The 24,873-nt window shown below is 39.5% G+C and overlaps 1 protein-coding gene and 1 long non-coding RNA gene across 2 annotated transcripts in view; one reads left to right on the top strand and one right to left on the bottom strand.

The window, feature by feature from the left end:
* Positions 1 to 24,873, top strand: part of LOC309326666 — a 271,304-nt gene that overhangs the window by 135,905 nt on the left and 110,526 nt on the right. The gene's annotated exons all lie outside the window — the stretch shown is intronic.
* On the bottom strand, positions 2,370 to 24,609 carry LOC309328417 (vomeronasal type-2 receptor 26-like; the record flags this gene model as incomplete). Its single annotated transcript, XM_081838418.1, has 8 exons — positions 2,370 to 3,268; positions 4,123 to 4,249; positions 5,111 to 5,338; positions 6,160 to 6,579; positions 18,233 to 18,613; positions 19,288 to 19,579; positions 20,167 to 20,279; positions 24,322 to 24,609. 8 exons carry the CDS (start codon positions 24,607 to 24,609, stop codon positions 2,370 to 2,372), a joined length of 2,748 nt encoding a protein of 915 aa, XP_081694544.1.

A 24,873-nucleotide genomic window follows, 5' to 3' on the forward strand; every position in this document is an offset into this window, starting at 1 on the left:
TGTTATTTTTGATTGTCTTTTTTTCAATTGTGATATTTGTTCTATTATGTAAAATCTTAATAAATATTTATTTAAAAAAAGAAAAGTTATAATATTAATAAACGTTATAAATGTTACAATATTATACGACGTGAGCCTACGGTAGAGGTATTCACAGCATAAATGCCCTCAAAAGATCTAGTTTTTCTCATAGCTGTAGCCTTTGGATTGAAACAGAAATCAAACTTTTCTGTTTTAAAAGAAAATAAAAGAAAGCTTGCTGCTTTCTAGGTCACATCACTGCAAACTCTCAACTCTAAACCCAGGCTTTGTCCTTCCACCAAAATGATGAAGGGGCTCCAACCATTTCCTCTCCCACATAGAGCCCCCTTCCCTTTGTTCTCCTAATAGCCCATCACCCAAGCAATCACCTCAACACAGAGATGGAGCCTAGCTTATATTTTAACACTTGCTGAATCCAGGGATTAGAAGGATCTGACATGCAGCCTATTTCCCCCTGTTCCAGCCCAAATTCATAACCATATATAAAATACACAACAGCAAGAACAAAAATGGCGGAATATGAGCAGTTCAAGTATAATAAATGATTTTATATCATTAGAAAGAGTAATATTTGAAGTTAGCAGATCCCTGTATAGTAATTTTATTTCATTAGATGTATCATAATGTAACCCCAAAGCTCTCCAACAGGGGTCCTACTGCCATGCATGAAGGTTTCAATGTGGAGTTCCTTGGAGTCTCCTGACCTTCTGCATCAACAGTGATAGATGCTTTGGACTACTCTTTCACTATCTCCAACTCACTTTGAGTATCTCTTTCTAATTGGCTCTCCAGATCTTTCTTTGTTTCTCATTGATAACCTCGTGTTCAGTTCCTTGTCTTGCTGTTGCAGCTTCATCAGCAAATTTGATCCATGAATTTGGTATCATAAAATGACCCCCCACCCTCAGATTCCTCATTTCTTCAAGACGTCCTTCTAATTAATCGATCGCTATCGTTCAGTTCAGGTTTCACCAAATAATGTAGTAGAGATGTACCAATATGGAAGGGAGGGAGGGAGAGGATACTCAGTTAATAACAAGAAGAATTCTGGCTATGCTTTTATCCTGGTGCCCAGGAGGTGTTGGGAGATGCATGTACATGTAATCTACCTATGAACCTCTATAAACATGCACGTATGAGAGGCGGCTCTGTTTTGTGAGACAAACACATGGTGCCTAAACAGTTCTAAACTCAGAAATTCACAACACAGAGAATTTCAAAAGCAACCTTTAATTACAGTAGGGTGGTGGGGAATGAGGTTTCAGCCACTATGCTATTATCATTGCAATGTAATGCTTTCATGGGTGTATTTTAATTCTAATATTCTAATTCATTCATACTCCATAATCTCAAGAGATAAGAGTTCATTCGAAGGGGAAAAGAAAGTGGTGAAACATAACCCCTAGTTACGGAAGCTCCTATGGTTTCAACCATTCCAGGGAAACCCCATGGGATTACGAGAAGTGGGCCCTTCTTCGAGCCCATTGCCTCCAAGAATCCAGCCCACTGCCCCTACCCCAACTTAAAGTGTTGTCTTGAGTCTTCCTTGGTTTGAGACTGATGCAAAACATTTTTACCCAGATTATCTGTCAGATTTACAGTTTTGAAGAATGCAAGTGGGGAAAAAGACAGAGCAAGTCCTTCATAAACCTTATAGTACGCAGTGTGTTATCTTTTGTGACTGTTTTTATGTGCAGTTTTTAAAAGATTTCCACAAACCTATCCTAAAATATCTACACTAGAATTGGACAAGATATACATTAACACAGCGTAAAAGTAAAATGGAATTAGACATGGAAAAATTGTTCATCTCTAGTGTGGAATACTTGTGGGGAAGACTATCAGGGCAGAATAGTACAGTGCCAAGGTCTAAAAACAACAAACACAGAGTTCACAGTGAGCAGGTACAGTAGATCTGGTATTGTTGAAGATGGTGGACTCAGTATGTTGAAGACGGCAAGTAGTGGATATTTGCAGGTGATAGATATGCTCAGTTGGCATCTGCACAGTCAACCTGATCTGGGTGTGAAATCTTTGGCCCTGGATTGGGCTGGTGAAGGGAACAACGATCCTGCACTGTATCCATCCAAAAAGCAATTTGGGGGCAGGTTTAATGTTTAATTGGTGTTTTAAAAATCTTGATTAAAGTTGGACGCAGGCAGGGAAAGGAGACACACCATCTCCTTCCCACTTTCACTGACAGCAGAGGAGGGCTTAATCCTGTGCAGTGTTAGCCTGAAGAGAATTCTGGGTGCTTCTTTTCAGAGATGCATACAAATCCCTGAACTAAATATTATATCCAGTGACACAGACCCTTGATTTCTTCATCATTTTCTTCTTATTAGGTGTTCCCTAGTGTTCAGCTCAGGCCTCAGCAAAATAATGTAACATTTTGGGCAAAAGATGCAACCCAACAAGCCAGCACTGGAGGCTAAGATAGAGAAGATCTCCACAGCCACCATGTATTTCCCCTTTGTGCTCATGTAGGAAGGAACAAAAGATAACCAAACACTGCAAAAGACCAACATGCTGAAAGTGATGAACTTGGCTTCGTTGAAACTGTCAGGTAATTTCCGGGCAAGGAAAGCCACAGTGAAACTGACAATAGCTAGGAAGCCCATGTAGCCCAAGACACAGTAAAAGAAGGTCACTGTCCCCTCATTGCACTCCAGTACAATTTCTTCAGCCACTGACTTCATGTCAGCATTAGGGAATGGAGGAGAGATCACCAGCCATACAGTGCAGATGAGTGCTTGGATAAGGGAGCAGGAGAGGACAATAGAATTCGCCAGTCCCTTCCCCACCCACTTCCTCATCCGGGACCCTGGTTTTGTGGCCATGAAAGCCAGAACCACAGTGATGGTTTTTGCCAGCACACAAGAAACAGCCACTGAGAAGATGATGCCAAAAGCAGTTTGTCGGAGAAGACACGTCACTTTGTTAGGATATCCGATGAACAGTAATGCAGAAAGGAAGCAAAGCAAGAGGGAGATGAGCAGAGTGTAGGTGAGGTCCCGGTTGTTGGCTTTCACAATGGGAGTGTCCCTGTGTTTCACAAATATCTCCAGTACTAGTGCTGTAATGAAAGCAAAGGAAAGAGCAGAACATTCTAAGCTGATGCCCAGAGGTTCGTCAAAGGACAAGAAAGTTGTATGCTTGGGAATACATATAGTCTTATTTTTGCTCGGATACTGTTCATATTCACATTCATAGCAGTCATTCATGTCTGAGAAAGAAAGGTATTGTTCTTATTCCCCAAAATATGACCAACATGCCACTAATTGTAATTACATTATTAAAATGATTTAAAAAGTGAAAAAAGAGTTTTCAACAATGAAGACTAGAATGATGGAACCATGCCCTTCTCGCCTATGCAATGTAGAATACTGATTGAAGCAAAAAGCAAGAGGGAGGGCCACAAAGACCCTTCCTGATCTAGGACCAGAAGCCAGCTCAGTTTTCCTCTCATTGTTCTAGTTGCTTACACTTATGTATTCCTTCATTAAGGAGTGATCGTGTAATTCAGTTTTTGCACATTTTTACATTAGATTACCTAATCAAGACCTTTCAACTGTTTTCTCGATTTCGGTATTTCACATTTCTCTAAACATTATGGCACAATTCTCTGAAGTTTAGGGGTTTCAAAATACACAGTTAAATATGTTACCAGAAAGTAAATGCACATTCAAATATTATTTTAAGGAAAAATATATTATTTGTAAGCCTGGATGAGGGAGAGATGATAGCATACTTCCAGCTGTTACAGAAACCTCCTGGCTCTTCTGAAAATCCAATTTATACTAATCCTGTTCAACCTGTTGGATCTTGCTATAGGATTCTTCCTTAATAACAGTATTTAACATCCACAATCACAGATTCTCTCTCTCTCTCTCTCTCTCTCTCTCTCTCTCTCTCTCACACACACACACACACACACACACACTTTCATTATGTCCCTCTTCAGCAAGATTTCTCAATATTTCATGAACTGTCAAATGGAACCCTGGTGAATGCATGATTTCAGATGCATGATATTGATTAGAGGCAACAAGCTATGAATAAAGACAGTAAATTTCTTACCTTTTTTGTCTGAAACCTTCCCTTCTGGACATGGGATGCAATCGTAGCAGCAAAATGCTTCCCCCTCCTTCACCTTCCTGCAAAAACCAGGGTGGCAGCTCTCAGTACATACAGAGGTAGGCTGTGTCTAATACACAAATGAAAGAGAGAGGTTTATAAAATAAGTGGACTCAAAGAAAAGCTAAAAGGGGACGTTTAGCTCTTCCTTTGCAAATGAACAACATTCATTTCAGAAATTCACTTTCTAGCCTGTTTCAATTCCATTTTGACTCATTTCCTGACATTTCTGGGTGACACAATGTGCAAACTCCAATAATTTGCTGTTTTTTGCGGTTACTGTTGTATACAGTAAAGTTTTTAATAGCCTTTTTTAATAGGGTCCTTTCTGCCACAGTAACATTAAGTGATTGTGGTCGTGTCCCTTAATGCAAATTAAGCTTCAGAGTTATACACCAGCCTTGAAACATGGCATGCATAATCTGCTTTATGAGGTGTACAAATGTGTCAAAGCCTTATACACATTTTGTAAAGGAGCCACAGTATAGAAAGTGCTGAAAATTAACATATGGATTCTTTTGAAAATGAAATATTTATAACTGTGATCCATAGGTTTTAACTGGCCAGTCAAAGCCATTACCTTGACAAAGGAACTAGTTCAGCAAAATTCCCTGTTCTTCCCTCACTGATTCAGGACGCCAGAATTGTAATGTGAACCAGGGTTTCATCCAGACTGGTCCTCCAAACTCATAACAATATATTCAATATCAAAATCTATTTAGGATTTACTTCTTCAAATTGTCATTCAATATATTTATTTCAGTATAACAGAAACTAGTGTAGAGGCTGTGCATTTAGATAACAACATTAATTCATAGGTTGTGCTATCTTTAATCCAATTTTATAAAGCCTGAACAATGTACAATGAAATTATCTTTGTATGTTATGTTAAAGTGTTCGTATTCACAAATGGCTGATGTTCACATCCTACCTGGTTAAACCAGTGGTGCCATTTTATAGCTCCCTCATTGATGGTCAAAGCTTGCTGTGGAGGAGCCAGAGAATCCACGCCTCCTACCTTCACTCTCTGAAAGGACTGGTTTGAGGAAATAATCCAATTGGTAATATCAAATCCAGCCAATATCTCCCCATTCTGGTCCAAGGAAATCTTATCCCCTGCGCTGTTGTTAAATGAGATACCTCTCAGAAAATGATGGAGCTGGATTGAGAAAGAAAGAGAAAGTATAGAAAAGGCTTCAATTCATCAAGGGACTATCATGACATTCACTTTCATGGCAGGTTTCCACATATCCACATTGGAGGAAAGCAGTTTTCTTTTCATCTATAGCCAGGCATTTCTCACATTTGGAAGTTCATTTCAGATTACAGATTCTTAAGATCTCCTGCAGCAAATGCACACACAGCCATAAATAATTTATTAGTGGAAAGTGGGTGCTCTGTTTATTTTGTTGTCTAAAATACATCACTTAGCTCTCTATAGACTTTATATGCTATGCTATGTGATATATTATTCCTTTGTTACTCCAACTTCAGAGGTAAATGAGAAACCAGCCCCATGCTCATCTAACAGGTTGGAATCAATAGTTGAAGGAAACTTTTAAAATAATTAAAATTCGCAAAAATTAAAGGAGATTAAAATACATCAACACTCATGTGACTGGGTAGCCTTTCCTAAACAAATAAGTTTTAAGCAGGTGTGTAAATGAATGCAGTGAAGGTTTCTGTCTGATGTCAATAGGAAGGGAAGTCCAGTAGGCTGAATTTGAACCTTGAAAGATATGTGGAGAAGTTCCCATTTGTCACTTTGTGCATTTAAAGAGACATAAAACAACTATTTTATGGCCAAAGGGCAGTGAATTGAAGAATTACCTTTGGGCGCACCTGGGGAAGATTTCAAGAGCATTAGTGCACCCACATTGCTGCACCCTGCTGGAGTTGCATAGAAAAAGTGACTATTACCAAAAGGGATAAAACCAAAGACTTTTGAACCTCTTTCAGAAAGGGTGTTTAGCCCATTACCTGCCACAGATGTTGATTGTCAAACTTCATACCTCCACTGATCATTACTGGTCTGTGTTTGACTTGGGATGTAGACAGGGCATGTAAAGCATGGACCACAGCATAGACAGCATTGTAGATGTTGTAGCTTTGGCTGGTCATGCTCATTTCAAAGAAAGGACCAGGAAGATTCTCTAGCTGCTCTTGCCCAGTGCAAATATCCCCCTTCACACTGCCAACAAATCGTTTTGGAAACACACAGCCAAATGCCTGTTGCCAGAAGTCCAAAATGAAGCCATCTCCTTTCGGGCTGGAAGGGGTTTTGCTCTGGACAAATTGATGAAATCCTGGTGGATCATTTGAGTGAGCTGTGAATGAGAGAACCCCATGGAGTATTTCTGTATCCCAAGTCCATTGATAGACAAAAGAAGTGAGCTCCACCTGGGCTGTCATAACCCACACTTTACCATTTGGGGTATTTCTAATTTGTTCCAGTTCTGATAGGTAAGGCAACCATCGAAAAAATGCCAGAGCATATGATACTCCATAAAACAAGACTACATTGGCTTTGCTATCATTTATTCTGTCATGTATTCTTGCACCCTGTTTAAACATATCATTAATTTCACTGACATAAGTAGATTTGTGACTTCTTTCTATGAAGGCAAAACAGATGCCATTTTCTGAAAAAAAAGGAACCACAGTTTGCAGAAATCTTTCTGCAGTCTCATCATAGAAAGTCAGGACCCCAATCCATATCCACCTGAAATGCAGAAGCAAAGACAGGATCCCCTTATACTGGTGGTCTTCCTTGGGCATCATCTGGTAGAAGAAAAGGCCTGGGGTTTTATCATTCATCACTGGAGCAGGGCCATATATCAGCTTAACATAGTTGTGGTAGGAGAAGAAAGAGACAGAAGCAACAATAACTTTTAGATATTCGATTTGTGTATTACAAGCATCACTGGGACAATCTCCAATTGGGGATCCATTCCTTTATTTTTGGCTGCACATGCTATTTTTGTTACGCCTAGCTACACTTAGATGCCAATCAGCTGTTATCATATATTAGGCAATGACTAAGCCAAAAGGGATGTCTGAAGCAAAAACATATGTCCTATCAAGGCTGTTTTTTAACTTGGATCTAGCATGGCCCACCTGATTTTATGAAATCTGCTCATTTATTTACCCAAATCTCTCCATTACATGTCAGAGATATCTCTCTCTCACCTGTGGAACCTTATAGATATCCAAGATTGTTGCCACATGAAGGGAAGTTTGGGAGTCCAGTCCCCCAATAATGGCTATCAAGTTGTTCTTGATGTCACAGATGTAGTTGGGAACAAATGTTTCCAGTGTGGATATGAGTAACATTGTGGCATGTGAGGTCCATTTGGCATTGAAATAGCTGTCATAGATGCGGAAACCTAAAGTGACATTGGGTAAGAGCTGAGGGTTTTCGTTGATCTCCTTCACTGCAAATTGCAAGGCCAGGATGTGCTGGTAATTCTTAGGTACCACACTAAAAGAGAATTTCATTTTCTATCAGAAGAGCATGTAACACTTTGTAAAGTTATCACTGCTCAGATCTACATAATCCTCATTAGTAGTATTTATTACTGCAATTATTTAAGGTTTTTTATTTTTGCAGGGGAGGAAGCTCTTGAACCTGAATCACTACAAGTGATCCTCTGCCTTGCCTACAATGGGAGAAAAGGAATGTAGGGGGCAAATTCTATGGGAGGGATCACAGATTTTTAAATGTCCTTGATGTACATTTTTAATGCTGGCTTTATCATCTGTGTTGAAGTTCTGTCCTTATTTCATTCTCTTGGGGCCCCGAAGTATAAGTTATGCGGTTATTTCCACAACAATAATACATGTCTTCATATGATACCTGAATGTTTTGTTCATGTGGAAAGTGGAAACAATTTATTTAAACTAGCGGAGATCCTCTAGGCCACATTTGTCCCACATCACATATCTTTTGACACAAACAGTAGTTCTGCCTCTAGGTCAAGGGTGGAGAATTTTGCCCCTCCAGATGTTGGTGTTCAACAATGTCCATGCAAAGAAGGAATCAAAATGTAGAAGTGAAATTATACAGGTCTTACCTTAGCTCTTCATGAAGTGTTGGTGGGAGGTTTTCGGTGAAGGCTATTGAACTGGAGACGATGATGCTGTGAGAGGCTATGCCACCAAGGATGAGGTCTCCTTCCTGATGATACTGATGAAGTGGAGTGTATGGATCATCAATGTGGCATTTAACAATGAGACGTTTGCATATTGCATGAGGAAGTAGAATCAGCAGTAAGACCAATAATGCCACCATCCTTGGTACAATTTTTCCCTATACACTAAGATGCCCCTACAACTATTATAGCTTTTGTGACTGACCTGATTGACCTTTTAGTCTGCTCATATGTCTGAAATCCATACTGTGAAAACTGATGAAAAAAATAGTGTTGACACTGATGGATCCTTGAAGGTTTCTGATTCCTAAGTCTAGCTGTGATTGCTGGAGGTAATATATCTTTGTTATGCTTCTTCAGATGTTTTGCACCACAATTCCCAACATTCAAAGCTGGCTGCAGGTGAGGGGGTTGTGATTCAGAACAGTCCAATGGCTCCAGTATTTGAAAGGCTCAGTTATAATAGCTTTTCAAATTTCTCATTAGCTTTGATAGTGTACTTGTCAAGTCCATGAGGTGCTTTGACACAAGGGAACCCTAATTATAGTTCTTTGTATAATTAAAGGTCACTTGTGTGCTTTTCTGAACAGAAGTTTTCACTTTCTCTTAGCTGCATATGCTTTTGGCTAACAGTAATAAAGAAGATAAAAAATATACCGAAAATACAACCCTTTGGTCTCAAGAGAGGGAGGAAATGAATATGTTTGATGATAGCACTGGCCTCTTGAAATTCTGACCTGGAAAGTTATAATATTAATAAATTTTATAAATGTTACAATATTATTTGACCTGAGCCTACAGTAGAGGTATTCACAGCATTAATACCCCAAAGGGTCACGTTTTTCTCTTGGCTGTAGCCTTCGGATTCAAACAGACATCCAACTTTTCTGTTTTAAAAGAAAAGAAAAGAAAGCTTGCTGCTTTCTAGGTCACATCACTGCAAACTCTCAACTCTAAACCAGGCTTTGTCCTTCCACCAAAATGATGAAGGGGCTCCAACCATTTCCTCTCCCACATAGAGCCCCCTTCCCTTTGTTCTCCTAATAGCCCATCACCCAAGCAATCAATTCAACACAGGAAGGCAGCCTGTCTTATATTTTAACACTTTCTGGATCCAGGGATTAGAAGGATCTGACATGCAGCCTACTTCCCCCCGTTCCAGCCCAAATTCGTAACTGTATACAAAGTACACAACAGCAAGAACAAAAATGGCAGAATATGAGCTGTTCAAGTACAATAAATGATTTTATATCATTAGAAAGAGTAATATTTGAAGGTAGCAGATCCCTGTATAGTAATTTTATTTCATTAGATGTATCATAATGTGACCCCAAAGTTCTCCAACAGGGAACCTACTGCCATGCATGAAGGTTTCAATGTGGAGTTCCTTAGAGTCTCCTGACCTTCTGCATGAACAGTGATAGATGCGCTGGACTACTCTTTCACTATCTCCAACTCACTTTGAGTATGTATTTCTAATTGGCTCGCCAGGTCTTTCTTTCTTTCTCATTGATAACCTCATGTTCAGTTCCTTGTCTTGCTGCTCCAGCTTCATCAGCAAATTTGATCAATGAGTTTGGTATCATAAAATGACCCCAGAATCCTCATATAGACAATGTGATAATTTGATGGATGGACACAAATTTCTAGCATTCTTTAAGACTTCCTTCTAACTAATTGATCCCTATCGGTCAGTTCAGGTCTCAACCAAATAATGTAGTACAGACGTACCAATATGGAAGGGAGGGAGGGAGAGGATACTCAGTTAATAACAAGAAGAATTCTGGCTTTGCTTTTTTCTGGTGCCCAGAAGGTGTTGGGAGAAGCATGTACATGTAATCTACCTATGAACCTCTATAAACATGCACGTATGAATTCTAATATTCTAATTCATTCATACTCCATAATATCAAGAGATAAGAGTTCATTTAAAGGGGAAAAGAAAGTGGTGAAACATAACCCCTAGTTACGGAAGCTCCTATGGTTTCAACCACTCCAGGGAAACCCCATGGGATTACGAGAAGTGGGCCCTTCTTCCTGCCCATTATCACCAAGGATCCAGCCCACTGCCCCTTTTCCCAACTTAAAGTGCTGTCTTGAGTCTTCCTTAGTTTGAGAGTGATGGCAAAATATTTTTACCCAGATTATCTGTCAGATTTACAGTTTTGAAGAATGCAAGTGGGGAAAAAGATAGAGCAGGTCCTTCATAAACCTTATAGTACGCAGTGTGTTATCTTTTGTGACTGTTTTTATGTGCAGTTTTTAAAAGATTTCCACAAACTTATCCTAAAATATCTACACTAGAATGGGGCAAGATATACATTAACACAGCATAAAAGTAAAATGGAATTAGACATGGAAAAATTGTTCATCTCTAGTGTGGAATACTTGTGGGGAAGACTATCAGGGCAGAATAGTACAGTGCCAAGGTCTAAGTACAACAAACACAGAGTTCACAGTGAGCAGGTACAGTAGATCTGGAATTGCTGAAGATGGTGGACTCAGTATGTTGAAAGACGGCAAGTAGTGGATATTTGCAGGTAATAGATATGCTCAGTTGGCATCTGCACGGGCAACCTGATCTGGGTGTGAAATCTTTGGCCCTGGATTGGGCTGGTGAAGGGAACAATGGCCCTGCACTGTATCCATCCAAAGAGCAATTTGGGGGCAGGGCTAATATTTAATTGGTGTTTAAAAATTCTGATTAAAGTTGGAAGACACACCATCTCCTTCCCATTTTGACTGACAGCAGTCCTGTGCAGTGTTATCCTGAAGAGGATTCTGGGTGCTAAATATAGCCAATGTCATATCCTTTTATTTCTTCAGCATTTTCTTCTTGGTTATTTCCCCCCATCTTTATTTAAAGTTCAAAAAGTACATAATTATATGTGGACTAAGTACGGTGAGACGTAAATAAAAGAGAAAAAAAGAAAAAGACAAAATTTCTTCATGTTTTAGGTTATATAAGTCTTTAATCCAATCATAGAATGGAGCAACACTTTTATTTTTTCCAATTTATCAGTATCAGTCTTTTTTCTGTGGTAAGGGCATGGAGAGTCCACTCATATTATTCCTTGCACTTGGTACATAATTCAAGAGGATATTTTGCTCTGTAAATGTAAAGTTGTTCCGCACAGTTCTGTTGATAGTTTCAGTTTCCTTCTGCCAAAAATCTTTCGATATAGGATTATCTCTATTGCATCTCCAACAGTTAGATACGTTTCAAAGCCCTTTTTAAAACAAACATAATGGGATCCAGTATATTCTAAATATTATTTCTTGTTGTATGAGCCTCAGTTTAAGGTCCAGAGACACCCTTGCAATAGCAGTAAAAACAGTGTCCAACTGTGTGGTCAAAATTGAGGTCTCTAATTCCTTGTTCCAACCCTCTCTCAATACCTGTATATCAAATTAGTTTGCTAGTAACTAAGATTTATATATGTCAAGGGCCACCTTTTTTGTTGCATAAGAATCAATCAACTGCTTCAATATATCTGGAGATATTTGCATTGAGCATTTGTAGGCAATCTGTATTTGTCTCTTAAAATGGAATATGTATAAAATCCCTCCTCTTCATTTATTAGCTGGTCTAACGTTAGTATACCCAAATTGATCCACCTCCTCCATACAACCATTTCTTTCCCAATTTTTAAAGATGGGTTTCCCCACAAAGTCATTTTGTTGTGGAAGAAAGGGTAAAATTTATATTTTTGGGACATGCGGTGCCATTTCATTAGAACTGAAGTTATTGTTTCAATAGCATATTGAGTATTAATGTATTTAGACTCAAGTCCTGCCCATCTTTCTAGAGGTGCTAGAAAGGAATATTCCAAAGCAGCCAATTTGGACAATTGTTTTCACTTATGGGTCTCCAGAATTGTGTACCTGAGAGTAAATATGCTTGGTGATACAATTCTAAGACTCGGATCCCAAATCCTCCTCATTTTATCTGTATTTGCATTTTTTGCATAGATATTCTTGGAACTGAAGAGACCCAAATGCATTTTCTAAACAAAGATTTGATTTTGAGAAAGAATTTGCTTGATATGTGAATTGGAATTCCTCTTCAGATATAAACTAGTCTATGTATTATGTTCAGTTTAAGAAAATTTTCTTCTTATTAGGTGTTCCTTACTGTTCAGCTCAGGCCTCAGCAAAATAATGTAACATTTTGGGGAAAAGATGCAACCCAACAACCCACCACTGGAGGCTAAGATAGAGAAGATCTCCACAGCCACCATGTATTTCCCCTTTGTGCTCATGTAGGAAGGAACAAAGGATAACCAAACACTGCAAAAGACCAACATGCTGAAAGTAATGAACTTGGCTTCGTTGAAACTGTCAGGTAATTTCCTGGCAAGGAAGGCTACAGTGAAACTGACAATAGCTAGGAAGCCCATGTAGCCCAAGACACAGTAAAAGAAGGTCACAGTCCCCTCATTGCACTCCAGTACAATTTCTTCAACCACTGACTTCATGTCAAGATTAGGGAATGGAGGAGAGATCACCAGCCATACAGTGCAGATGAGTGCTTGGAGAAGGGAGCAGGAGAGGACAATAGAGTTTGCCAGTCCCTTTCCCACCCACTTCTTCATCCTGGATCCTGGTTTTGTGGCCATGAAAGCTAGAACTACAGTGATGGTTTTTGCCAGCACACAAGAAACAGCCACTGAGAAGATGATGCCAAAAGCAGTTTGTCGGAGGAGACACGTCACTTTGTTAGGATATCCGATGAACAATAATGCAGAAAGGAAGCAAAGCAAGAGGGAGATGAGCAGAGCGTAGGTGAGGTCCCGGTTGTTGGCTTTCACAACAGGAGTGTCCCTGTGCTTCACAAATATTTCCAGTACCAGTGCTGTAATGAAAGCAAAGAAAAGAGCAGAACAGGCTAAGGTGAGGCCCAGAGGTTCTTCAAAGGACAAGAATGTTGCAAATTTGGGAATACATATGGTCTTATGTTTGTTTGGATACTTTTCATCTTCACATTCATAGCAGTCATTCATGTCTGTGAAAGAAAAACATGGTTCTTCAATCCAAAAAAATGACCAACATGCCACTCTGCTTCCTCTATTGTTTGTTTCTTTCAATATTTTGAACCGGTTTTTAAAAATTAAAGTTTGATCTTGTGAATACAAAAGCATATAAGGAGTTCAAAACACTTAATAATGAAAATGATGAATCCATGTTGAATACTGATGATGTTAAAATTCAAGGGGTGGGGGACACAGATACACTTCCTGATCTACATACAGAAGCCAACTCAAATTCTCCTGTCACTGTTTCCGTTGCTCCCACTTACTTACTCCTTCATTAAGGAGTGATTGTGTAATTCAGTTTTTGCAGATTTCAACATTCGATGACCTTTCAACACCTTTCAACTGTTTTCTGGATTTAAATATTTCACACTTCTCCAAACATTACGGCACAATTCTCTGAAGTTTCAGGGCATCAAAATAAATGTTTAAATATGTTACCAGAAAGTAAGTGGAAATTGAAATATTGTTTGTAAGGTGAAAATAAATGTCTAAGCACATTTCAAGAGAAAATGCAGGATTAAGTATATAATAAATCAACCAAATAATGGACAAAATTTGTGAAAGTAAAAGGGATACTGCCATCTCTAGTCAAAGTGTCAAAACAGCTTTCAAGGACTGCTGTAGAAGATGAGTGCTCTGATGGTGTTTCCTGCTTGGCAGGGGGTTGGACTCGATGGCCCTTGTGGTCACTTCCAACTCTATGATTCTATGATTTCACAAATAAGGACAAATACTATGCCAAGATGATGGTGAAATGCAATCCTGGCATAAATTAAGACAGCATAAAGTGTACCAGATGCAAAATGCATTCAGCAGCAGGGCTGCCATTGCTTGAGCTACCCAAAGCCTGTCAGATAGAAAACAAACTTTTAAAATAGTGTTGGGGTTACACCACCCTTTTCATTAGCTTAATTTAGGTTGGGTTTCCAAATCATGTGACCAAGCTGAATAGCCTTCATGTGTTGTATGCTAAGTATACCCTCCACCCTAGTCTCAACCCTATATGATATTTCCAGCTGTTACAGAATGCTCATTCTGGCTCATCTGAAAATCCACTTTCTACTAATCCTGTTCAAGCTGCTGGAGTTTGCTATAGGATTCTTCCTTAATAATAGCATTCAACATCACAAATTATCAGACACACACATACTTTCATTAGGTCCCTCTTCTGTTAGATTTCTAAATATTTCATAAGCTGTAAAAAGGAACCTTGGTGATTGCATAATTTTATATGCATGTTCTCGATTAGAGGCAATAAGGTATAAATATAGACAGTAAATTTTTTACCCTCCTGGTCTGAAATCTTCCCTTCTGGACATGGGATGCAATCGTAGCAGCAAAATGCTTCCCCCTCCTTCACTTTCCTGCAAAAACCAGGGCGGCAGCTCTCAGTACATACAGACTTTGGCTGTGTCTAATACACAAATGAAAGAGAGAGATGTATAAAATAAGTGGACTCAAAGAAAAGCTAAAAGGGGCAATTAAGCTCTTCCTTAAAAGGGATTTGCAAAAGATCAACAATATTCATATCAGCAATTACTTAATAGGTTGTTTCAATTCCAAATTGGACTCATTTTCTGACATTTCCCATTGACACAATGTGCAAAGGCAAATAAATCATTGTTTTTTCCCAATTACCGTTGTGGATAGTAATGTTTTTAACATCCTCTTTAGTCAGGGCTCCGACTAGGTATGCGCACCTCTTTCTGCCACAGTGAAATTAAAGGGTTGTGGTGGTGTCTCTTAATGCAAAGTTGACATCAGATAGAGTTATACACCTGCTATTCTAAAATCCTGAATCGTGGGGTGCATAATCTTCCTTGTGAGGTCTACAAATGTGTCAAAAATTCATACAAATTTTTTAAAAGGAGGCACAGTTTAGAAAGTGTTGAAAATTGACATATGGACCCCCCTTTTTTTTACTGAAATATTTATTTTACTGTAATATTTATACCTGCAAGCCATAGGTTTGCTTTCTAATTTTGGTAAAACCACTGATGCAATTTATTCAGGCTTCTCAAAAATGACATGCTTTCATTGGCTTGGCAAAGGTCAGAGTGGTTCAAACATGACTGTTTTAATTTTTTATTATTTTTACTTGTGAATTCTGAAAAAGGAACAGTTCAACTACATGATTAATGATTTCCTTGCCCATTAAAGAATATGGGAGCTAGAAGCAATTATCTATTTTTTAAAATATCTTTTTAATTAAACAAAATATTTTGTTTAAAATTCAACCCATGTGGTTTGATCAAAAGTGTTTTTGTGTAATGTGTATTACAGCACCCCACATTCTTGCCTTGGGTCTTTTAGCAAATCCACAACAGAGAGCCATTGCTTTCTATCCAGTAGATGGTGGCATCTAATTCTCCACTCAGCTATTCATTTGTGGGCTTAATATCAGTATCGAAGGAGGAGCATTCAGATGCCCCAGAGAATGATTCATAGTGACAGCCAAGGGGTACTGAGGTACAGAAGTGGGTAAGGACTTCCTTGTTGATGATATTGAATAGACTATATTAAACACCAATGACTTTACATTGCTCTTTTGTTCTGTCTAGGAATATAACATCCAGAAGTTATAGGGATTAGGTTTTTGTTACGGTGGTTATGTAAAAGCTGATGTCACATAATGTTTCTTCCTTCTCTCAGCATTGTTATTAATATAGGCACAGATGTGTGGCAGCCCAAGTATTTGAGATACTATCTAGGTTGGCCCATTGGGTGCAATTTGCATTTATATTGTTATATGCTACACCAGGCTCTGAGCAGTGAGAGAATCAGGACTTAGATTTCCTTTTAAGTAAGCTCAGTGGAGAACACAGAGTCTTGAGCATATATGGCTTTATTTAAAATTCAAGCATATGGCTTTATTTAAACTAGTTCTGCAAGCTTCCCTTTATGTGTTCTCCTCTCGCTGATGCGGGATAGAAGGATTGGAATGGGAACCAGGCTTGAATTCAGACTGATCCTCCAAACTCATAACAATATATTCAATAGAATATATAGAATAGAATTCAATAGAATTCACTTCTTTAAATTGTCAATTAATACATTCATTTCCAGGGTTAAAGGAACCAGTATAGAGGCTGTGCATTCAGCTTATAACATTAATACATAGCTTGTTCTATCTTTAATCTTTATTCCAATCCAATTTTATAAAGGCTGAAGAATGTATAATGAAATTATCTTTGTATGTTATGTTAAAGTGTTTAAAGTCACAATTGGCTGATGTTCACCTCCTACCTGGTTAAACCAATGGTGCCATTTTATGGCTCCCTCATCGATGGTCAACGCTTGATGTGGAGAAGCCAGGGAATCCACCCCTCCAACCTTCACTCTCTGAAAGGATTGGTTGGAGGAAAGAATCCAATTGGTAATATCAAATCCAGCCAATATCTCCCCATTCTGGTCCAAGGAAATCTTATCCCCAGCGCTGTTGTTAAATGAGATACCCCTCAGAAAATGATGGAGCTAGTTAGAAAGAGAAAGTATAGAAAAGGCTTCAATTTAGCAAGAGATAACTATGATGTTCACTTTTTATGGCAGGTTTCCAAATATCCATCTTGGCAGAAAGCAGATTTCTTTTCATATGTAGCCAGGTATTTCTCACATTTGGAAGTTCATTTCAAATTACAGATTTTTAAGATCTCCTGCAGCAAATGCACACACACTAATAATTTATTAGTGGAAAGTGGGTGCTCTGTTCATTTTGTTGTCTAAAATACATCACATTGCTCTCTATAGACTTTATATGCTATGCTACGTGATATATTATTCCTTTTATACACCAACTTCAGAGGTAAATGGGAAAACAATCCCATGCTCATCTAAGAGGTTTCTATTAATAGTTGAAGAAACAGGTTAAAGAAGTAATGGTGTTAAAGGCAAAGTCTAGAAGTTGGCTATATCATGCTTGGATGGAATTCATTTTCTTTTGTTCTCTTTCAGTTTTTCTACTTTAAGTTGAAACCATTTAAAAGAAGAAATTTAAAATATTTAAAATAATAAAAATTACAATAAATCCAGTTTTTGAACCAATAATAATAATAAAAATTAGCAGTATAATGCAAGGAGATTAAAATACGACAACACCCATGTGACTTGCCTAAACAAAAATATTTTAAGCAGGTGCCTAAATGAATACAGTGAAGGTTTCTGTCTGATGTTAATAGGCAGCGAAGTCCACTGGGCTGAAATTGAAGCTAGAAAAGCATGTGAAGAAGTTTCCATTTGGCTCTATGTGCATCTCATGGCCAAAGGGCAGGGAATAAAGGAAGTGGTTTTGAGGGCATCTGGGGAATATTTCAAGACCATTTCTGCACCCAGATTGCTGACCCCTGCTGTGGTTGCATAGGGATAATGACAGTTAACCAAATGGACAGATATAAAAGGCAAACAGAACATGTTTTGAACCTCTTTGAGGAAGGGTGTGCAGTCCAGTACCTGCCACAGCGGTTTTTTCTGAAACTTCACTCCTCCACTGATCATTACTGGTCTATGTTTGACTTGGGATGTAGACAGGGCATGTAAAGCATGGGCCACAGCATAGAGAGCATTGTAGATGTTGTAGCTGTGGGTGGTCATGCTCATTTCAAAGAAAGGACCAGGAAGATTCTCTAGCTGCTCTTGCCCAGTGCAAATATCCCCCTTCACACTGCCAACCACTCGATTTGGAAATACACAACCAAATGCCTGTTGCCAGAAGTCCAAAATGAAGCCATCTCCTTTCGGGTTGGAAGGGGTTTTGCTCTTGACAAATTTACGAAATCCTGGTGGATCATTCGAGTGTGTTGTGAATGAGAGAACCCCATGGAGTCTCTCTGTATCCCATGTCCGTTGATAGACAAAAGAAGTGAGCTCCACCTGGGCTGCCATGATCCACACTTTACCTTTTGGCTTATTTGAACTTTGTTCCAGTTCTGATAGGTAAGGAAACCATCTAAAAAATGCTAGAGCATATGATTCTCCATAAAACAAGACTACATTGGCTTTGCTATCATTTATTCTGTCATTTATTTTTGCCCCCAGTTTAAACATATCGTTAATTTCAGTGACATATGTAGATTTGTGACTTCTTTCTATGAAGGCGAAACAGATGCCACTCTGGGAATAAAATGGAACCACAGTTTGCACAAATCTTTCTGCATTCTCATCATAGAAAGTAAGGATTCCAATCCATATCCACCGGAAATGCAGAAGCAAAGACAGGATCCCCTTATACTGGTGGTCTTCCTTGGGCACCATCTGGTAGAAGAAAAGGCCTGGAGTTTTATCATTCATCACTGGAGCAGGGCCATATATGAGCTAAACGTAGTTGTGGTAGGAGGAGAAAGAGACAGAAGCACCAATAAGTTTTTTATATAAGATTTGTGTATTAAGAGCACTGTTGGGCATTTTCCAATTGGGCCTTCTAATACTTGCCCTTTGGGTTGCCCATGCTATGCCCTTTTTGCTAAGCCAAGTGATACTCACCTGCCAATGAGCTGTTATCATTTATCAGGAACTGGCTAGGCCAAAAGGGATGTCTGAATAATAATAATAATAATAATTTATTATTTGTACCCCGCCCATCTGGCTGGGTTTCCCCAGCCACTCTGGGCGGCTTCCATAAAAACCAGAAATACACTAAAATATCACAGATTAAAAACTTCCCTGAACAGGGCTGCCTTAAGATGTCTTCTGAATGTCAGGTAGTTATTTATCGCTTTGACATCTGATGGGAGGGCGTTCCACAAGGCGGGCGCCACTACCGAGAAGGCCCGATAGCAATAATATATGTGCTATCTATACTTGATTTCTTAACTTGGATCTGCCATTAGCGTGGCCCACGTGATTATTTGAAATGTGTGTGTTCATTTATCAGAATATATCTAGATGTGTTAAATTCCCGTAAGTTGACAAAGAGATGCATATCTCACCTCTGGAACCTTATATATATCCAAGATTGTTGCCACATGAAGGGAAGTTTGGGAGTCGAGTCCTCCAATGATGGCTATCAAGTTTTTCTTGATGTCACAGATGTAGTTGGGGACAAATGTTTCCAGTGTGGATATGAGTAACATTGTAGCATGAGAGGTCCATTTGGCATTGTAATAGCTGTCATAGATGCGGAAACCTAAAGTGACGTTGGGTAAGAGCTGAGGGTTTTCGTTGATCTCCTTCACTGCAAATTGCAAGGCCAGGATGTGCTGGTAATTCTTAGTCACCACTCTAAAAAGAGAGTTTCATTTTCCATCAGAAGGGCATGTAACACGCTGTAAATTTATCACAACACGGTTCTACATCATCCTCATTAGTATTATATTTTACAGCATTTGTTTAACTTTTTTTTAAAGGGGAAGAAATTGCCTTTAAAATGTCCCTGATACACATTTTTTAATGCTGGCTTCATCATCTGTGTAGAAGTCCTACCCTTATTTCATTGTCTTGGAGCCCTGAGGCAAAAGTGATACAGTTATTTACAGAACAATATTACATGTCTTCATATGATCCCTGAATGTTTAAATCAGTGGGGGAAGTGGCAACATTTTTTTCAAATTTGTGGAAATTCCTCCTGATCACATTTCTCTTACAACATATCTCCTTTGACCCAAACATTAGTTCTGCCTCCAGGTCAAGGACAGAGAACCGTGGCCCTCCAGATGTTGTTGTACTACTATGTCCATTATTATTGATGGAACTGATGGAGTCCAACAACCACTGCAGGGCCAATGTTTAGCCACCCCTCCTGTAAAACTGATCACTCCAGTGCCCAAAGAAGGAATCAGAATACAGAAGAAAAATTATTCAGTTCTTACTCTATCTCTTCAAGCAATGTTGGTGGGGGGTTTTCAGTGAATGCTATTGAACTGGAGACGATGATGCTGTGAGAGGCTATGCCACCAATGATGAGGTCTCCTTCCTGATGATACTGATGAAGTGGAGTGTATGGATCATGGACATGGCATTTAACAATGGGAGGCTTGCATATTGCATGAGGCAGCAGAATCAGCAGCAAGAGGAACAATGCCACCATTCTTGGTACAATTGCTCCGTATAATCAAAAATCCTCCTTGTAATATTACTTCTTTTGAGATGGACCTAATTTGACCCAATTGTCCTTTTAGCCTGCTCATATGTCTGAAATCTAGACTGTGAAAACTGGAAAAAATAAAATATTGATAGCGCTGATGGATCCTTGCTGATGGTTTCTGATTCCTAAGTCTAGCCGTGATTGCTGGAGGTAATATATTTTTATCAGCCTCCTCTAACCTTGTATCCCTCAGATGTTTTGAGCTACAATTCTCAGCATTCAAAGCTGGCTACAGGTGATGGGGTTGTGATCCAGAAAAGTCCAAGGGCACCAGACTTTGAAAGGCTCAATTACAGTACCTCTCACAGACTTTCTCATTAGCTTTGATAGTGTACTGTGCAAGTTCATGAGGTGGCTTGATAAATGGAAACTTTAATTATAGTGCTTTTGATAATTGAAGGGTAGATAGTCACTTGTGTGTCTTTCTTTATGGATGTTTTTATTTCCACTTAGCTGCATAAGATTTTGAAGAAGAAGAAAAAATATTGGAAATGTAACCCTTTGGTCTCAAGAGAGGGAGGAAATGAACGTGTTTGATCATAACACTGGCCTCTTGAAATTCTGTCTTCTCCAACATGGAACAATTTTTTAATTCGTTGACAGTGCTCAATTTTACCTCTTGTTATTCTTGTATCTCCCGTTCCTTCTCTCCTTTTGTCACTTTTTTTCCTTGCTAAAATTTAAACAGTTGTGCCACAAATACATTATTATTTCCCCCTTTCCCTTTCTTTGTGCTTTACAAATAGGAATATAATTTAAGGGCGGACATACTGATTCTTGCCCAGCACCCCAGTCTCTAAGTATTGTTAGATTCCTGGCTCTTGAGGCACTCAGCCAGGCTTTGTGTTTCCTTTTGGAATAAGGCACGCAGAGAGTTTGGCATTTTTAGGATGGTTTATTTACACATTATATACGTCCTGAACCTATGATGGGGGGGGGGGGGGTGGTTCACAGCATTAACACCCCTAAAGTCTTTATTTTTCCCCTCTTAACTGTAGCCTTGGATTCAAACATTGCTCTCTGACCCTTTCTCCTGCTTGCTGCTTTATTTCTAGGTCGCATCAGTGCAAACTTTCAACTCTAAACCCGGGCTTTTTCCTTTCAACCTATTGAAGGAGGGGCCCCAACCATTTCCTGTCTCACATAGAGCCCCCTTTCCTTTATTCTACTAATGGCCCATCAGCCTGGCAATCACCTCAACACAGGAAGGTAGCCTGGCTTATATTTTAACACTTGCTGGATCCAGGGATTAGAAGGATCTGACATGCAGCCTACTTCTCCCTGTCCCAGTCCAAATTCATAACAGTATATAAAACGATATACAGTAATATTAAAATCTAAATTGCAAGTCAGCAAGAAGAAATAGCAGAATATGGGTAATTCATGTATGATGAATACCATTAGAAATACCATTAGAAAGAGTAATATTTGAAGGTAGCAGATCCCTGTATAGGGGTCCTACTGCCATGCATGAAGGTTTCAATGTGGAGTTCCTTGGAGTCTCCTGACCTTCTGTATCAAACAGTGATGGATACTCTGGACTCCTCTTTCCCTATCGCTAACTCACTTGAGGTGCCTCTTCCTAATTGGTTCCCCAGATCTTTCTCTGTTTCTCATTGATAACTTTGTGCTCAATTCCTTGTCATGCTGTTCCAGCTTGATCAGCAAATTTGATCAGCGAGTGTGGTCTTATACAATGACCCCCCCCCCATTCCTCATCTCGACAATGTGGTAATGTGATGGATGGACACAAATTCCCAGCCTGTACATTGAAGCAAAGAAATACTTTTTTCAAGGCCTCCTTCTAATTAATAGATCCCTATCATTCAGTTCTGGTCTCAACAAAATAATGTTGTCAGATGTACCAATATAGAAGGCGGGGGGGGGGGGGAGTTCTGGCTATGCTATTATGCAGATACCCAGGAAGTGTTGGGAGATGCGTGCACACATAATTTACCCATGAACCTCTAAAAACATGCATGTATGAGAGGTGGATCTGTTTTGAGAGTCAAACACATGGTGCCCTGAAAATGTCCCTAAACAGTTCTAAACCCAGAAATTCACAGCACAGAAAATTTCAAGAGCAAACTTTTATTACACATAGGTTTGGGGAAATGAAATTTCAGAAACTTTGTTATAATCAATGCAATACAATACTTACATGGGTGCATTTTAATTCTAATATTCTAATTCGTTCATACTTCTTAATCTGAAGAGATAAAAGTTATTTCAGTGTGGAAAAGAAAGTGATGAAACATAACCCTTAGTTACGGAAGGCCCTATGATGTGAACCACTCCTGGGGAACTCCACAGGATCACTAGGAGGGGCCCCCTCTTCCTGCCCGTTGCCACCAAGGATCCATCTGAATGCCCCTTCTCAGTTCTATCTTTCTAGGGAAAAAAATGCCAAAACTCTGCATGAACGCCTCCCTTGTTCTCTTATAATGGCAATGGCACCTACCTGAGAGGTGCCAGAACTGAGTTCCAGTGAGTTCTGGCTGAAAAAAAAAGCCCGACCTCTTATGTCACTTATGTTGGTATCCTGTTAACTTACCAGCAAACCATGCATATCAGCAACCAGCCCAAGAGACCTTCATGAGTGCCTGCCAGCCGAAGTCATTGCTGGCTGCAATTATGTGTACATGGTGGTGACCATATTGTGTGTTCCACTACAACGAGGCAGGATATATATTAACACAGCCACATACAGAAAAATAAGATGGGATTAGACAGTGTAAAATTGTTCATCTCTACTGCTGAATAGTTGTGGGACAGAGCCTAAGGGCAGAATAATACACTGCACAGACCTAATGATAACAAATGCAGAGATCATAGTCAGCAGAGGAAAAGTTAAATCAGGTCTGGAATTGCTGAATATGGGGGCATCAGTGCGGTGAAAGAGGGCATGTATTGGAGATATGTAGGCAATAGATATGCTCAGTGTGCATCTTCACACCCTACTTGATCTTAGGGTGAAATCTAGGGTCGTGGATTGGGCAGACCAATGGAACAACTGCCCTGTATTCATCCTCAGAGCAATTTGGGGGCAGGCCTAATATTTAATTGGTATTTTAAAAATTCTGATTAAAGTTGGGAGTGGACAAGAAAAGGAGACATACCATCTCCTTCCCACTTTTTCACTGACAGCAGAAGAGGGTTAAATCCTGTGGAGTGGTAGCCTGAAGAGGATTCTGGGTGCTTCTTTTCAGGGATGCATACAAATCCCTCAACTAAATATTATATCCAGTGACACAGACCATTGATTTCTTCATCATTTTCTTCTTATTAGGTGTTCCCTATTGTTCAGCTCAGGCCTCAGCAAAATAATGTAACATTTTGGGGAAAAGATGCAACCTAACAAGCCAGCACTGGAGGCTAAGATAGAGAAGATCTCCACAGCCACCATGTATTTCCCCTTTGTGCTCAGGTAGGAAGGGACAAAGGACAACCAAACACTGCAAAAGACCAACATGCTGAAAGTGATGAACTTGGCTTCGTTGAAACTGTCAGGTAATTTCCGGGCAAGGAAGGCTACAGTGAAACTGAGCAAAGCTAGGAAGCCCATGTAGCCCAAGACACAGTAAAAGAAGGTCTCCGTCCCCTCATTGCACTCCAGTACAATTTCTTCAGCCACTGACTTCATGTCAGCATTAGGGAATGGAGGAGAGATCACCAGCCATACAGTGCAGATGAGTGCTTGGAGAAGGGAGCAGGAGAGGACAATAGAGTTTGCCAGTCCCTTCCCCACCCACTTCCTCATCCGGGATCCTGGTTTTGTGGCCATGAAAGCTAGAACTACAGTGATGGTTTTTGCCAGCACACAAGAAACAGCCATTGAGAAGATGATGCCAAAAGCAGTTTGTCGGAGGAGACATGTCACCTTGTCAGGATATCCAATGAACAGTAATGCAGAAAGGAAGCAAAGCAAGAGGGAGACGAGCAGAGTGTAGGTGAGGTCCCGGTTGTTGGCTTTCACAACGGGAGTGTCCCTGTGTTTCACAAATATTTTCAATACCAGTGCTGTAATGAAAGCAAAGGAAAGAGCAGAACAGGCAAAGCTGAGGCCCAGAGGTTCTTCAAAGGACAAGAAGGTTGCACGTTTGGGAATACATATAGTCTTATCTTTGTTTGGATACTGTTCATCTTCACATTCATAGCAGTCATTCATGTCTGTGAAAGAAAAACATGGTCCTTAATCCCAAAAATATGAGCAACATGCCACTGCCTGTAAATTCATAATTAAAATGATTTTAAAAGTGTACAAGGAGTTTCAAACAGTAAAAACTAAAATGATGGAACTGTTCCCTTCTCACCTCTCCGATGTATAATACTGATTCAGGCAAAATGCAAGAGGTAGGACCACAAAGACCCTTCCTGATCTCCGGCTAGAAGCCAACTCAAATTTTCCTATCACTTTTCAAGTTGCTCACAT

Source organism: Podarcis erhardii (genome assembly GCF_964252035.2).
Source record: "Podarcis erhardii genome assembly, chromosome: 13".
Taxonomy (NCBI): Eukaryota; Metazoa; Chordata; class Lepidosauria; order Squamata; family Lacertidae; genus Podarcis; species Podarcis erhardii.